The sequence below is a fragment of the Cajanus cajan genome, chromosome 5 (genome assembly GCF_000230855.2).
Source record: "Cajanus cajan strain Asha chromosome 5, NIPB_CcT2T_4, whole genome shotgun sequence".
Taxonomy (NCBI): Eukaryota; Viridiplantae; Streptophyta; class Magnoliopsida; order Fabales; family Fabaceae; genus Cajanus; species Cajanus cajan.
This window is the reverse complement of record NC_138521.1, coordinates 49574856-49591450: the sequence shown is the minus strand read 5'-3', so window position 1 is coordinate 49591450 and position 16595 is coordinate 49574856. Positions and strand designations below refer to the sequence as shown.

General features: G+C 27.5%; 1 protein-coding gene across 1 annotated transcript; it reads right to left on the bottom strand.

Annotated features, from left to right (window-relative positions):
* Positions 1-2457: 2457 nt before the first annotated feature.
* Positions 2458-4432, bottom strand: LOC109816928 (cyclin-D3-2). Its single transcript, XM_020382099.3, has 4 exons — positions 3729-4432; positions 3427-3628; positions 3167-3297; positions 2458-3052 (listed from the first exon to the last, which is right to left on the bottom strand). The coding sequence occupies exons 1-4, from the start codon at positions 4224-4226 to the stop codon at positions 2768-2770; spliced, it is 1116 nt and encodes a 371-aa protein (XP_020237688.1). The 5' UTR covers positions 4227-4432; the 3' UTR covers positions 2458-2767.
* Positions 4433-16595: the final 12163 nt, after the last annotated feature.

Here is a 16595-nt window from a genome sequence, read left to right as displayed (position 1 = left end):
CTTTAGGTGATACCCTCTAAGGCTCTAACCATGTAGGTTTGGATAACTTACTGCATAAATATAATAGTTTTCAGAAGACACGTCCTTCACCTATTCATGCCATGGTCTATTCGGGCCTACAATAAAAAAATGAATGTTATAGTGCTTGTCTAGAAATTACTCCGCTCATGGTAACTGTGTATTTTGGTCCCGTTGCTCACACTTTATTCAGAGACCAACAATTAAGCCAATGTAGTGTATGAATGTTTAAACATAATTGGTTTGCAAGTTTGGCATTTTCCACGTAAAATACAAGGCAAATAATAAAACCACGTGCATGAGGAGCATGTTGGGTTTGTCCGTGGCGTTGATGCTAGGTAGATACTTCAGATATAATCGTGCACGTTACATGTCTCTTGGTTGTGTACGAGAATCCTCTCACTGAGTATAGTCGTGTAGTCATTGATTCATACTTTGATCCCCATAGAGACACAAAAAGGTGGAAACAAGATATTGACTATAGAGATCAGCTATTAAGTTGTGCTCTCTTTCTCTCGTGTCCTTGTTAGAGTAAAACTATATTACAGTCTTGTTGTTTTAGTCTAGGCTTTTGGGTTGGTGAGTAAGTATGTGGAAAAGGCTTATTTTGCCAAAACTAGGAAAAATATTGACTAAACTATCTTAGAAGCTATTAATCAAGACAAGCGTAACTTTAGCTAGTACCTCTTATAAAGAATTGAGAAAGCGTCCTAAAGTATCTACCAAATTTGACTCCCAAGCGGACTCATCATATCACCCAGAATTATTGTTTGGCAGGAATATAGCTGTCACTTTGAAAACCCCTCATGCTGTGGACTCTTGCAAACCATCATAACAAGGACATCATGCATCTGCAACATATAGCGAACCATAACCAACTCAGGGTGACAAAAGCAAAGAAACAGGACCACAGTAGAAACAAAGTAACCTCCCCAAATCAGAGGTTTACCAATTTAAGGGTAGTCATTTTCAGCAAATACGCCCAGTGGTCACCGGTCTTAGCCTTTCCCTTTGATCTTTTTTGGGAACTTGGTGGTCTTTAGTGAGTCCAGAAACCCCATTTTCTCTTGTTCCCAATGGCAACCTACGTTGTCAACATTGCTCAATTATTCACTTTCCGAACATAATGTTCGGACAAGGGTCCTAAAGGTTCAAACTTCAGAAAGAAATCATCTTTTCAGAAAAGAAAAGTTCTCTTAAATCACCCATCACCTATATTTGTTGTGGTCAGGTCAAGTACCATAGCTGCTTGAAAACTCATTTTAGAACAATTATTTCCATATGCATCATGTGCTAATGCGTCTTCTGTTTTGACCATTTCACTTGATAATGACAATGAATACAACAAGCAATAATGAAAGCCCGTCTCTAGGCAGATTAACGGAAAGAAGATATTCAGCCTAGTTTTCTTTTCCTAAGAATAGCAGCTTGGTTTTATGACATGGACATGCATCTTCAAATAAGATATAATTCTATTACAGCAAATATTGCAATAAATTATTTGTACCCGAACAACGAATAGCTTAAAGTCCAATGTTCAGATTTATTGTCAAACCGGAAAAATGTGAGATATGACTTGTAGGAATATTGGGACACCCATACACTTCAACTTCCTACAGTCATTTTTTCTCCCTTTAGCGGGCATTATAAAAAACGTGAGACCAAAATAGCAGGAAAATATCGCGAGTCAAATAGATCCAATTATATCTTTTGGACTAAACTTGGATACATTTCATAAGATGCTATTATGTTTTTCAATTAGAATTCAAATTTTACCTCAGTAATTCCCATAATCCTCTAATGCAACCTTTTATTATACAAATTACACCGAGTGAAACTTCAATTCTTATTTGAAAACAATTACAAAAATTACACCAAGTAAAACTTCAATTCTTCTTAAAAAAAACCACCTACTAAACTGTTTCTATGATTCTCCTAGAATTATAACTACATTTTCCGGTACAGGACTTGGAATGCATAATCACAAATCAAGCATGCCACCAAAATCCTTCACCTAAAATTACAGTCAAGTTCCTCAATTCTCATATATGGCTAAAAGGAAGTAACTAATACCATAAAAATCGAAATAGCCCATACTTCCATCAAATTCAAACAAATTGGGATGGCCAGGAAAGTAAATATATTTGTACAATAATTATGTTATTCAAAAGATGGGGGATTCCATCTCCATGTGAGAGTACCCTGTCCCCTAAAGTAACAGAAAGGTATGTACTGATAGAAGAAACCGCCAGTATCTCCTTCGTATAGAAGAACACCATATTTTTTCTTATCGAGTTTGATTTGATCTTGTACAAGATATTCATTAATAAATCTAATGGATCAATGAAGACATTTCCCCCATCTTTGATTAACAGTTAGCAAAATCCATAAACAGTTCTTAATCTGCATAAACAGGGGAGAGATCCGCACATTGGCAGATGATAAGCAAAGGAAATTTCTTGATTGTGCTTATTGACAAATATCTCAAGACAAGTAAAAACTGCACCGAAAATATAACTCAGGTAGAATTACAAGTTTATAACTCATATTTCTACTCAGTATCAGATCCCTTTTCCACCTCAAACGACAAAGTGGAGGAGGGAATCTCAGTCTCCGCCTCATCAATTTTCAAATTTTGGCTAGAAATTGTCTATAACTAAGAACATAATTTAGTTGTGTATTGATAACATAACTGCCAGATTTATGAGAAAGAAAGCTACCACATTTGAAGCAAATACTAAGATCAATATTAACGAGGGCTATTAAGAACATCAATTGACACACGATTAACAGAAGGCAATCTCATTTGCTGGTCCTGAGCTCTTCTCCTCTTAAGCAGAGGCTCCGGCAAAAGTGAGCCCGATGATGACACAGCCCATGAATCATTGGAGCTATCACAACTGAAAGATGCATCAATGACACCACCAGGGCTACCCGGTACAGATAGACGCTTGCGTTTCTGGTGAAGGCTGTAAATGCCTTCATAGCAACCTAATAGTTTCTGCATGAGTTTGTAGCACTGGTTCACTTGTTCCTGTAAGATCACCACCCACATTTTCCAAATTACACACTAAATCAATAAAAGATTCAAAAATTCAATTAACATGCACAAGGCAGACACAGAACCAATGAAGTTAAAGAGACAAACCTCACTAATCTTCAGTAAACCCAGAAGCTGATCAATATACTCGGTCTCATTAAATGGTTCAATCTCTTTAATAACATGGATCATTGTAGCAGCGGCCAATGTAGAAGGAAGATAACTCATAACCCTCAAATCTGACAACAATTATGACATTACATATACATATATCAGCAATCTTAATGGCACAACTCCTATTGCCATAACAAAATGAAATCTAGTGTTTCATAACTAATTAAATGCAAACTAGAAATTTTGTTACATACCTGCAATGACATTGAGAAGAACCCGCTCACATCGCCATAGGAACTCCCAATGCATACGGCTCTTCAAACCAAGCCTTCTCACAATGTGTTCAAAGAAGGAAATTGGGGTCACCGGATGCATCCTCCATTTAAGAGTAGACAACACCAACAACTCCATTCTCTGAATAGTCTTTGCTTCAAACACAAACCTTGACTCCTCCACCTAGGAAAAGAAACCACCAAGAGCAAGTGTATAAGAAACAAAACAAAAAAGAATGTCATATAAACAAACACCTAGACTTCATCTCAAAGTCAAAACATACTTGAAGGTCCAAAAGAAGCGGCACATGGGTCTCTTCCGTCTTGGCAGCAAGGGACAAACAAGCCACGGCAGTGAGCTGTGTCATCCATGGTTTGTCCCTCTGAAACCTCAAACTTGTAATGAACCTATCAAAGTAGTTAACAGCAAGAACAATGGTCAAACAAGAGAACCCATAATGTCCACACACTTTGGAAATCCAGTTCACAGCCTCCACACGAGGCCCTTCCAAGGGCCCATCAGCAATGACACTGAGAGAACACAAATGGGTCTCTCCCTCTTTCGAGATTAAAGACACAAGCTCTTCATCTTCCCAGAACAGGTCATTGTCCAGCAAAACCAAGGGTAAAGATTGCGGCTTTCTCGCAGATGGGTCATTGTTATTGGTCTCACACTCATCACCGTTCTCATCAAAATCCCCCTCGAAAGTGTCTCGCTCTTCACATAAAAGGGCATCGAGGAGCGAGGGAGATTGGTGTGATGCATCGTCGCCAAGAGCCATCTTCTAGAGAGAAGAAACGTTTATTCATTGTAGTGAAGAAACGGTGCGCAGAGCCATTTTCAACTCTGCGAATGTTTCTCTCACTAGAGGGAGTCGGGGAGAGATAATGTGAGAGAGAGGGATGCAGTAATCAAACAAAGGGTTTTATCTGAGAAGCACTTCACGCTTGTCCTTTTCTTTCTACTTTTATTCTTCTCCTTTTTTTTTATGGTCTGTTCCCATTTTAATATGTATTTATATTGAAGAGCGAGCGAGACAGGCTGTTTGGCGCGCAGAAAAACAGCGCGTAACGGCGAGAGAAATATCACGTTGTATTTTGAATTCGAATTATGGGATGTAACAATATGGTTTGTCTTTTGAAGATTTCATCAACGTTGACGTTTGATTCCATCCGTTCATTTTTGTTCACATGCTACATTTTTAAATAATTCTTTTTATTTAACATATACTCTTTTATATATTTTATGAGAAAATAAATATTTTATGTTTTAATTTATTTTATTTAAAAAAAAACTAGAGTTTAAATAATGATGATTGATTTATCAAAGTAATAAAACAATTGTTTATCATCAGTTTTATTAGTTAAAAAATAATAGAACTTAAATAACATACTCAATTAATTTTATAAATACAATTATGACATATTAATTTTATCTTTTTTATTTAATAATAAATTATTATGAAAGAGGTTCAAATTTTTTTAACATATATTACTAAATTTAATAAATGACTATTTGAGAGTTTAAGAGAATAGAGAAAATATTTTTTTTCTAAATTTTTTTTCTCATTATCCAACAAGAAATACATATTCATAATCTTTAATAGGGACAAAAATGAAAAGAAAAAAAAAATATATATATATAAACAGTAAAATATCGTATTTAAAAGATTATTATTTTTTAATTGTTTTATATAAAAATTTAAAAGTAAAAATGAAAATATATCATATTTTAAACAATAGTCTATGATCTACCTTATTTGAAGTTTAATCTATTTAATAAAAATATCAAACTTAAATTTTAAAAAAATTTATTTATTTAAAGAGATTGTACTTAGACTTATAAAAAAATTATGTTAGATGATACGTCAATTTTTTTATTTATAATATAATAATAAATAATATATATATATATAACATTATTAACAATATAGTTAAGTAAATAAATTTGTGATACAAAAATTTAAATTATCAATATTTTTTACATTTTTATTACACTTAAACATTTTATGTTCCTTAATCAATGTCGAAAATAAAAAGTCTAAATAAATTATTATGAAAGAGGTAAAAATATTAATCTCTTTATCAAATTTTTTTTACAAATACCACTAAATTTAATAAATGACAATTTGTGAGTTCAAGAGATAAGAGAGATTTTTTTTTCAAATTCTCTTCTCATTATTTAACAAGAAAGACATTATTAAAAATTTAATAAATGACAATTTAAGAGTTTAAGAGATAAGAGAGAACATTTTGTTCTCTCAAATTCTCTTCTTGTTATTCAACAAAAAAAAAAATACATATTCTTAATCCTTGATAGGAAAAAAATTATTTTATAAAAACATCAAAATATCTTATTAAAAGACCATTTTTTTAAAAGTTTTGTCTTGTATAAAATATCAATAGTGAGGATGAAAATAAGTTGGATGTCTATGACCTGACTTATTTAAAGTCAGGTCTATATAATAAAAAGTCAGCCTTAGACTTTTAAAAAAAATATTTATTTAAAGATATAGACTTTAAAAATAGTATGTTAAGTTTGAAGAGTAAATATATTTATCTATAATATAATAATAAAATAATATATATAATATTATTAATAATATAATTAAATAAATAAATTTATGATACAAAAATTTAAATTATCAATATTTTTTTTACATTTTTATTACATTTAAACATTTTATGTTCCTTATTTAATATTAAAATTAAAAATTCTAAAAACAATTATGACTGAAATAAAAATATTATTCTCTTATCAAAATTTGTTAACAAATACCACTGAATTTAATAAAAGACAATTTGAGAGTTTAAGAGATAAAAGAGAATATTTTTTATTTCAAATTCTCTTCTCATTATTCAACAAGAAATACATATTATTGAGAATTTAAAAAAAATGACAATTTGAGAGTTAAAGAGATAAGAGAGAACATTTTTGTCAACGTTTTTTTTTTCTTCATCTTCATGGTTGATTATTTATAATACTTTAAGAGCACAATTAATATGTGGAATATTTTTACTTTCTTAAGAATTCTAAAAGTTGGTTCATAAATGATTGAAAAAATTTTCTAAAAGCACATTTAATACGTGGAATATTTTTATTTTCTTTCATTGTAGTGCAATTATTCTTTTTAATAAAAATTTAAATTTGATTCATAAATGATTAAAAAAAATTTAAAAGTTGAATTTCTTAAAATTTCTTATCATTGGAATAAATTTTTGTTTGAGTTGTTTAATGCTGACATGGCATACTAGGGACCACTTTTTTAATTTTTCAATGCATGAAGCAACTCAAATGAGTTGCTTCTATTAGAGATGTCGTTGCTTCATGCATTGAAAAATGAAAAAAGTGGTCCCCAATGTGTCATGTTAACATTAAGCAACTCAAATACAAATTTATTCCAATGGTAAAAAAATTTTAAAAAATTCAACTTTTAGAATTTTTTTCTAATCATTTATGAACCAAATTTAATTTTGTATTAAAAAGGATAATTGCACTACAATGAATAAAATAAATTACGAGAAAAAATACACAATAAGTAGATATTAAAAATAAAATAAAACAATAATAAATACATAAAATTATAAGAAATTAATTTTCATAATTATTATTTCTGAAATGTTCCAAAATATGTTCAATAAGATCTGCTTGAAATCTGGTAAGGAACAGTTGCTTAAGGAAGCAACTCTCTCTCTTCTTCAAACAACTCATGTTACCACGTCAGAATCCTCCATTAGCAAGAAATCGGAGCTTGAGTTGCTTCATGGAACAAACAACTCTCATTAAAGTTGTTCTTAGAAAACATTCATATGAGAGACCTGGAAATGTAACTTTTCTATGTTAGTAGAAAAAATTTATGTATATAAAAAAACCACAATATCCCATTTTTAAAAATAGAAAGTCTCTCTTTCTCTCTTCTTACTCCGCGTCTCTTCCTCTTTCTTTCCTTTTTCCTCTCTCTCTTCCTATTAATATTTCTCCCTCTCTTTGTCTCTCTCACTCTCACTCTCCCCTCTCTCCTTTTCATTTTCCCTCTCCCTCTCTCTCCTTATATTTTTATTTGTATTTCTCCCTCTCTCTTTGTCTTTGTCACTCTCACTCCCCATCTCTTCGTCTCCCTCCCTCTTTCCCTCATACATCTCTATTTCTCTTGCTCTCTCCCTTTCTTATATTTAATTATTTTTTTACCTTTTCAATTTTAGTAATATTATTAAAGTCTGTTTGTTTTTATAATTTAATAGTATTTGTTAACATTTATTTATTTATTTGAATAAAATAAAATAATAGATTTTAATATTCTTATTTATTATATAGCCTTTTTTCTATGTTTATTTCTTTTTGTTGAATTGTTTATTTGCATAATGTTAACTATAAATTTTTAAAATAGTTTAATGTCATCTTTTGAATAAGATTTGAGAAAATAAATTTATCTAACGAGATTATTTTAATAAAGAATATTTTTATAAAAAATATTCATATACCTAAAAATATATTATTATAATTAAACATAAAAATCTCTAATTCTCAAAAATCTTAAATGAATATTTTCAAGAACACTTATTTCAAGAACACTTATGAGTAACAAATAAATTTTAATTATTCCCAAGAATCATGATTACTGAATTTGTAATTACCAATAATCATAATTCTTGGGTATGAAAAAGTTTCTCTGTGTCAAATGCCCCTATTTAAATTTTTTAATAAGATTATCTGATTCCTTATAGTTTGTGTGTAAATGTACATCAATGTATCATGTATGCATGAGTTGTCCCCTGATTGGTTTCTTATTTTTTTATTATTTTAAATTATAAATTTTAATAATAACAAAATAAATTATTTTTTATCATGTAAATTAAAAAAGACTTATCATGTAGACTAAATAAAGACTCATATGTATATTTTAAAATATAATTGTAAGTTTTTTAAAATTAAATTTATTGATTTATTTAACATTATTAATGTGAAATAGACTTTTAAATTGACTAATTACAAAATAGGTTTTCATATAAATTAATGAGTCATGTCAATTTTTAAAATTTTCTAAACAGACATATAGAAAAAAGTTTATAATAAATAATAAGTCAATTAAACTTTAGTTTTATAGAAAAAGTCTGATTTATATATTTAAAATTTGACAAGATATAATTTATTTTTATCCCTAATATAAATTATAGTTATATAAAATAAATTATCATGTACATTGGACAACGTTGTACATCATAAAATACTAATTATATTATATTATGATTTACATTTTACATTAAACATAAATAACATTTTAGTATGTGAATTAAAACAAGAAAAATATTTTTATTATTAAATTTATAATAACTAAAAATACTTTTAAATATATAAATAATATTAAAATTAAAAAAGACTAAATGTATATCTTTAAAATATAAATTATATTTTTTATTTATAATAAATAATTTAAATAATAATACAAGGATTTAATTATTAAAAATTAATTTAGCGATAAAAATAAAATAACGTAAATGGAATGAAATGGACAATTGAGATAATTTTAAACATGATTTTTTGACTAGTTATAAGACGTTGTGTATAATCCAAGAGAAAGAAAACAAAAAATATTGTGATTCCTAACTCAAAAAAAAAATGAGAATTTTATTTTATAAATTTGTGAAAATATTAGTAAAAATTACATGCATCTATATATTGTATTGTTGAGAAATTACGTAGAATTTTTTATAATTAATTAAATTTGCAAGAAACAAAATAAATGTTTTACTAATTATGCCTACGTCATTAAGTTGTTACAAATATATTATTAAAAAAGAAGAAAATATAAATAGTATTTACAAACACTCAACTCATAACTAAAATATACCCAAAGGATAAAATATTATTTTCTAAAATCTTATTCTATATCTCTATCTTTTTCTCTCTTGTAATTTTATAGCATGATGTTATTTATATATGCATGCAAAGTTTCTATTTCTCTCGGCTTATATTCCTATTTTCATGCATTGCAAAATTTTATTATTTTTCTCTATTTTTCTCTTTAAGTAAAACAACAATACCCTACACTCCTTTTTATTTGGTAGCATTGTTGACCATTTTTAACAATCTCCCACATGAATACTAATTTCAATTTGTCTTTACATCTCGATCAATACAACAATCTTATCTTATTTGTTATTCTAGTCGTTGGTCAATTGAAGTTGAACACAACTTCAATTTGCGAATGATTAATACTTTTGTCAACATGTTTGTTGGGTTCTTATTTCTTAGAATCTTTCTTCATGTTAACATTTTTCATTCTCGAGTAAATATCTAATAAAATGATAATAGACACCAATGTGCTTTGTTCTATAATAAAATGTTAAATTATTTGTTAATATATCGCACTCTCACTATCACTATGTAAAACACTATTCTCCTGGATAAATCTCAACTGTGTTAATAATCCTTGAAGTCATGTCAATTCTTTACTAGCTTTGGTTACTACTACATACTCATATTCTATAGTGGATATAACAACAATCTTTTGTATTAATGACATCCAACTAATAGTTGTAATACCAATAGTTAAAATGTAATCGGTGATAATTCTTTAGTGATCACCTCCAAAGTCAACATCCATGTAGCCTTATAGTTTTAATTATCCTTTATCAATGAACTTTACTTGAATTTGTTATAAACTTGCTAACAACTCCCACTACATGGTCAATGTCTGACCTTGTATAAACCACATCAAACTTCCAATGGTTGAAATGTACAAAAATCTTAGTCATAAGCTCTTTTTTCCCCTCCAACTAAAGGGACTAATCATTAACTGGATTAGCAAAATGATTGACCAAAGATGTGTTAATCGACTTGGTGTCGCTTTTGTTAAATCTTTGCAAGACACGATTGATGTATTTTACATGAGATAACTACAATATAACTTTTTGTTATTTATCATGTTATTGCAATTGTCGTCACCTCCATTGTGTTGCCACTATCACTACCACTACTATTATCGGTGGTGGTAATGATTACAACTATATTTTATTTTAATTTATGTATAGTAGCAGTTTATTTTATACTATTGAAGTATAATAATTATTACTAATTATTAAAATATTTTAATCCAATTTTTTCTTTTAATTTTGACATATGTTTTTTTTTATATAATATGTTTTGAATTAGTTTATTTTATTTATATGATTAACATTTTAGTAGCATATTCTTATTTTATCATTTTTTTTACTGAATTCGTATTTTATCATTGAAATGATAATTTATTATGAAAAAATATTTATTATAAGTAACGTTTTTAAATATTTGAAAAGATTACGCATATAATTAAAAACAAAAGGCGTGATTTTTTTGTGCCGTTGAAAATAAATATAACTGAATATACATAAATATTATTTTTTATTTATTGTGATATATTATTATGATGTTATAAAAATATATTTATCATTACATAGCAACTTACTCATTTCTCATTTTTTTAATTATTAATTTAGCATATTCTTATTTTATCATTAAATGTCAAAAATTTAAGTTAATTTTTTTTAATAAAATGTTATATTTATTACAAAATATAATAATTGAATTTGAAAAATATTACATATTACATTATAAACATATCAAAACTCACTCAAATCTAAAATAAATATTTTTTTTAACAAATTTCAAAAATTTTATATTATTTAAAATGTGTGACAATGAAACTAATTTAATGATACATAAACTTTGATTTTAAAAAAAATTATTTGATATAGTATGTAACAATCTCATACCAGTAAATACATTAAATTATTATTGTATATGAAATGTATGAATGATACTTATAAAATTATATGTATTCATAAACCTAATGTTATTAAAAAAGAAGAAGTAATCTTATCATATATTGACTATATTCATAATAAACCTGACATTATAAAAGACAAGTACAATTTATTCTATTGTTGGAATATAATAATTATTAATAATTATAAAAATATTTTAATTCAATTATTTTCATTAATTTTGACATATATTGATTATTTCCTTTCATTTTGATATTTTTTAATACATTGTTTAAATTTATATTTATTAACATTTTATTCCATATTATTGTGAAAATATAATAATTATTACTAATTATTAAAATATTTTAATCTAATTTTTTTCCTTTAATTTTGATATATTTATTCATATAAGATGTTTTATATTATTTTTATATAATTAACATTTTTCATAAAAAAAAAGTCTTGAAAGACTTTTTACAATAACATTTAGAAGCATATTCTTATTTTACCATTAAATTGATAATTAATTATGAACAAATATTTATTATTAGTAACCTTTTTAAATATTTGAAATGATTATGCATATAATTGAAAATAAAAGTCGTTATTCTTTTTGTGCCATTAAAAAAAAATATGATCGATTATATGCATAAATATTTTTATTTATTTTTTGTGATATATTATTATGATGTTATCAAAATATATTTATTATTGTAACAACTTACTCATTTTTTTTTTACTTTTTAATTATTAATTTAGAATATTCTTATTTTATCATTGAACGCCAAACATTAAGTTGTTTTTTTTTACAAAATTATATATTTATTATAGAATATAATCATTGAATTTGAAAAAAAATACATATTACATTAAATTATTATCGTATAATTTTGAACTTGTTTATCATGTATGTAATAATTATTAGTAATTAATAAAATATTTTAATCTAATTTTTTTCATTAGTTTTGATATATATTAATTTTTCTCCTTTCATTTTGATATTTTATTTTATACATTTATTTATTTGTTTATATATAGTAGCAATTTATTTTATACTATTACAAAAGTATAATAATTATTAGAAATCATGAAAATATTTTAATCCAAATATTTTCATTTACTTTGATATATATATTGATTCTTTTACTTTCATTTTGATATTTTTTATACATTGATTTTTTTAACTTATATTTAGTAGTAGTTTATTTACAAGTTTTTTTTTCTTTAATTCTGATATATTTTATATTTCTTTATTTTATTTTCACTATTAACATTTTTTTATATAAAAATAATTTTGAGGAAATGCTGGAGAAAAGAAAGTAAAAAGTTTTGAAAGAAGGGAAGTTGGTGGAGAAATTGTTCCATGTATATTATTAATAGTTTCACTAGGAATTTATTTAGAGGCATAATGTATGAAAGTTATATGGTTGGTTAAAATAAAGAATGGAAAAGTTGAGGGATATGGAAATTGAAGAGGGCAATGCAAATGGAATGGCATGAAATGAAAGGCACTTGTGTGGGTGTGAGTATTGGAAACGACAGAAACAGTATCCGTATGAGCAAAAAGAAAAGAGCAGCAGAGAAAAGAAAGGGAAAGAGCATGCAATGCAATGCATCGAAAGCAGAAGCCCCCATTCTCTCTCTACTTTTTCATAATTGTTGCCATCTTGTCTGTGAGGAACATACAATACATACGTTGTAGTGTTGTACCTCCCATTCCCATTCCTCTCCTGTCTTTCGCAACTATCCATTAAATACACACCCTGCAAGCCGATACTCTGCATTACTCATGCCACCAACTACGTACCCTTATTCAATTTACCACAATTCTCTTCTCTTTAAGGCGATAGGTGCCCTTCTTTAGTTCCGGTAGATGCAAGTTTAAATTACCCCACCAATAATCATCTTTCTTATATTAATACTATTGCCCCTTCCTCTTTCAACTTTAAATTACCTACACCACGTGTCATTCCTTGCTACACTCCCCCCTCAATTACTTCAATCATTTATCTCTACCACCCACACAACCATAATCACACATCATTGTCCTTTTTGTTTTACATGAATCAAGGATGTCCTCTCTCATATGACCAATTAATTATGTCCATTCTTACATATTACTCCACGTGCCTAACATCAAATCCCATCTATGTTTAATGTTTCTATGAAATTCATTACGCTGCTAGTATATGAAACCTTAATCCATTTTCTTCAATGTGACTAAACAACTTTTACTATGGAAGCTCGTTAACCAACAAAAAGTTGCCATATATATATGCTTGGTTCATCATTCATCAATATAAGCTATTCAGGATGATGCCCTCTGTTCTTCTCTCTGCCAGTGTTATAAAATCGAAGGAAGGCTCAGTTTGCACAGAAAGAGAATTTTTCCTGTGATAAATAGTTTTTAAGACCAAGACTTATCATTACGTGATAAATCAAAGTCGTATAACCACTGTACAATCAGACTCAATAGACCAAGGATACATGCACACATAACCAATGCTTGTAATTTTTTTTTTATTTTTGGTACAGTAGAATTTGTGTTCAGTTAAAAGGGCAGGGTATCACAATTTTTACCAGAAAAGTATCATGGAAATCAATTAGGGAATTGAATGTATATGACAAAGTGCCCAATTGCTTCAACTTAAGTTAGAAAAAGAAATATTCTTTTTTTTATTTTTTTAACTTCTTCAAGAACTAAAATACAATTATCTATTTTGAAGCTATCTGACATGCACAGATTGATGTGTATTTGGACTTATTAAGTTTGACTTGAGTGTGATCGATAAAACTCGCGAACAAGCTAGTTGGATTGGAAGTTACGAAAAAATAGTTAAAAACTTCAAAGATAGCAAAAAGTTAATGCATTAACTAATTAAATTAATTAAAAGCATCTGATGAAACGAACCGTTGAACAAATTAACAGGTGTAAAATGACGTTTTTCAAATAGTATTCCTTTTTTTATATATATATTTTATTAAATTAAATAACATAACTTAAATAGATTTATTTGGTGATTTTAATTATAAAAATAATATCAATTACAGTGGGAAAAGTGAGTAAAAGATAGTTTTATTTTTATGGGTTTCTGAACATAATAAATTAAAAATTGTGAGTTAGAGTGACGACAATAGAATGGGAGAGAAAAAAAAAAAGGTAGAAGTTTATAAATTCAAATATTGCATGAAGTATCATTTCAATCAATACCAAATTATAATTTTGATACGTTTCTGCTAAAAAAATACATTGAATAAACAAGGACAAAGGCACAATGCTGGTTATTTGTATAATCTTCCTGTGCTTCTTTTTAACTATTTGATAGTGTTGCACGATAAAGGGTCTGAATTGCCAGCAAAGAAAGAGATGAAACTTGCATTTTCTTTGCCTAGAGAAGAGATCTGTTTGGATTTTTTTTTGGACCTTTCCTTTCTTCTTTCTTAAATGTGAGGCTCCTATATTTCTTCTACCACCTGCTTTCTCTTCTTTTCTTTCTGCACTTTCACGGCTCAAGCTGCGAGGTACAGAGAGAGAAAACCAAACTTTGAAATAAAGATGAGAATATAGTTCCCTCTAGTATACTTTTCAATGTGAACAGTGGTAAGTTTTGTATTTTTTTACTATTTTATTTTTTTCAACTTGGTTAAAAAACTCTCTCACTTTAATAAATCAATGTTAAAAGGCATGGCCCTATTTGCTAAAAACAAGCACTGAGGAACAAAAATACAGGTTGTGTTTGCATTAACCTAGTTAGAAGTCAACTAATCTTTATTTAAGAGTGTCATCAATTGATGTGCCATATTAATTTAGTGTCAATCCACTTCGCTGAGATCTAATCCACTGTACTTGTATTCCATTTATAACCTTAAGACACTGACCTCATTGCTAATTCTTCCACAGCAATTTGCATATTAAATTGACCTTGTGAAGTTTGTTGTCATATCCTCCCTTCCTCTTCTCCTTGATTATGGCATACAACTTCTTTTGGACCATAACCCGTGACTCATTCTAAAGAAGAAGGATGCAAAAAGAAAAGGTTAATTTTAGATTATGGACCATTTGTTTTTCCTTGCAAAGAGAAAAAGGTTAATAGGGTCATGGGCGATTTAATTCTCAGTAAATGGTACTAAATTGAACAGTAAAACTAATGAATGTGAATGAGAGTATGGGAAAATTGCCCCTTTTCAAGACAATCCTTTAAACCAGGTTTGTCATAGTCCGAGAAATTTGAAATTTTATGTCGGTGAAAGTTGCCAACTCAATTAAAATTAAGAAGAGAAGGTAATAACAAAATCCAACATAATTAGTAAATAGTTATATTTTTTTTTCAACATGTCAATACAGGTTTAATCATCAATCATAAATATGAAAAGAAAAAAAATTGAGAGCAATTTTTTTATTTATTAAAATGACAAAATTCACTTAAATAATTTTTTACATCGATTATTAGTCGTAGCACGAGATATACTTGATAAAAAATAAAGGTAGTCAAATATTCGCATGAAACACTACACATGCAGAGAACTTTGAAGGTATAATAATCTAACTATATATCAGTCTATCGATCATGCTTCCCCAAGGAAATTTAAGCCTGTGTTTTGGTTAAAATTTACAAATTTAATTTTAAATCAACTATATTTTTACAGAGCATGAAAATTAATATTGAAATAATGTAATTTATGTTTTAAAATTTTCATCTTGAAAATAAATTTATAATAAATTTTGTTTGAAGTTTTCAACTGATGCAGAACTTTTTCTTCTTTCAGTCTCATATACTTTTAAAAGCAACTTAATTATATAAGAAGTTGTATTAAAAATCATGAATATATAGAATAGGAAAGATACTACATATTGCTTGGGTGTTTTACACTCATTCTTCCTTTAGGATCAGATATAGTACATGAATCTGCAATGCTATGTCTACTGTCTTTTTCAGTGTCTTGTTTTTCTCAACAACGTGATTTACATTGACCTATATTATTTATATAACAATTTTATAGTAATTTCTATAATATTTAATTATTTTTTTCGTTATCTTTCCTTGCGTTACATCTATCATCTTTATATTTTTCTTTACAAAATTTCCTTCCTCTCTTTATTGCACATTTCTGTATATTAAAATTGTATAAATACAATAATTTTTCTTCTATTTTCCCAACTTTGGATTGCATCAGCTAACCACAAGCAAATTTGTTACCTTTTCCTCTTGATATTTATCTTAAAAAAATATTATAGCAACATAGAATTTTTTCATATATTTTATTATTACAATTTTTTTTGGTTGAGACCCATTAAATATTAAGAAATCAGATTGTGACGAATCCATATGAATTATGTCCAATAATGAATAATGTATTAAATAACATGTTGTTGATAGGTGTTATTAGTGTTCATCACTCTACCA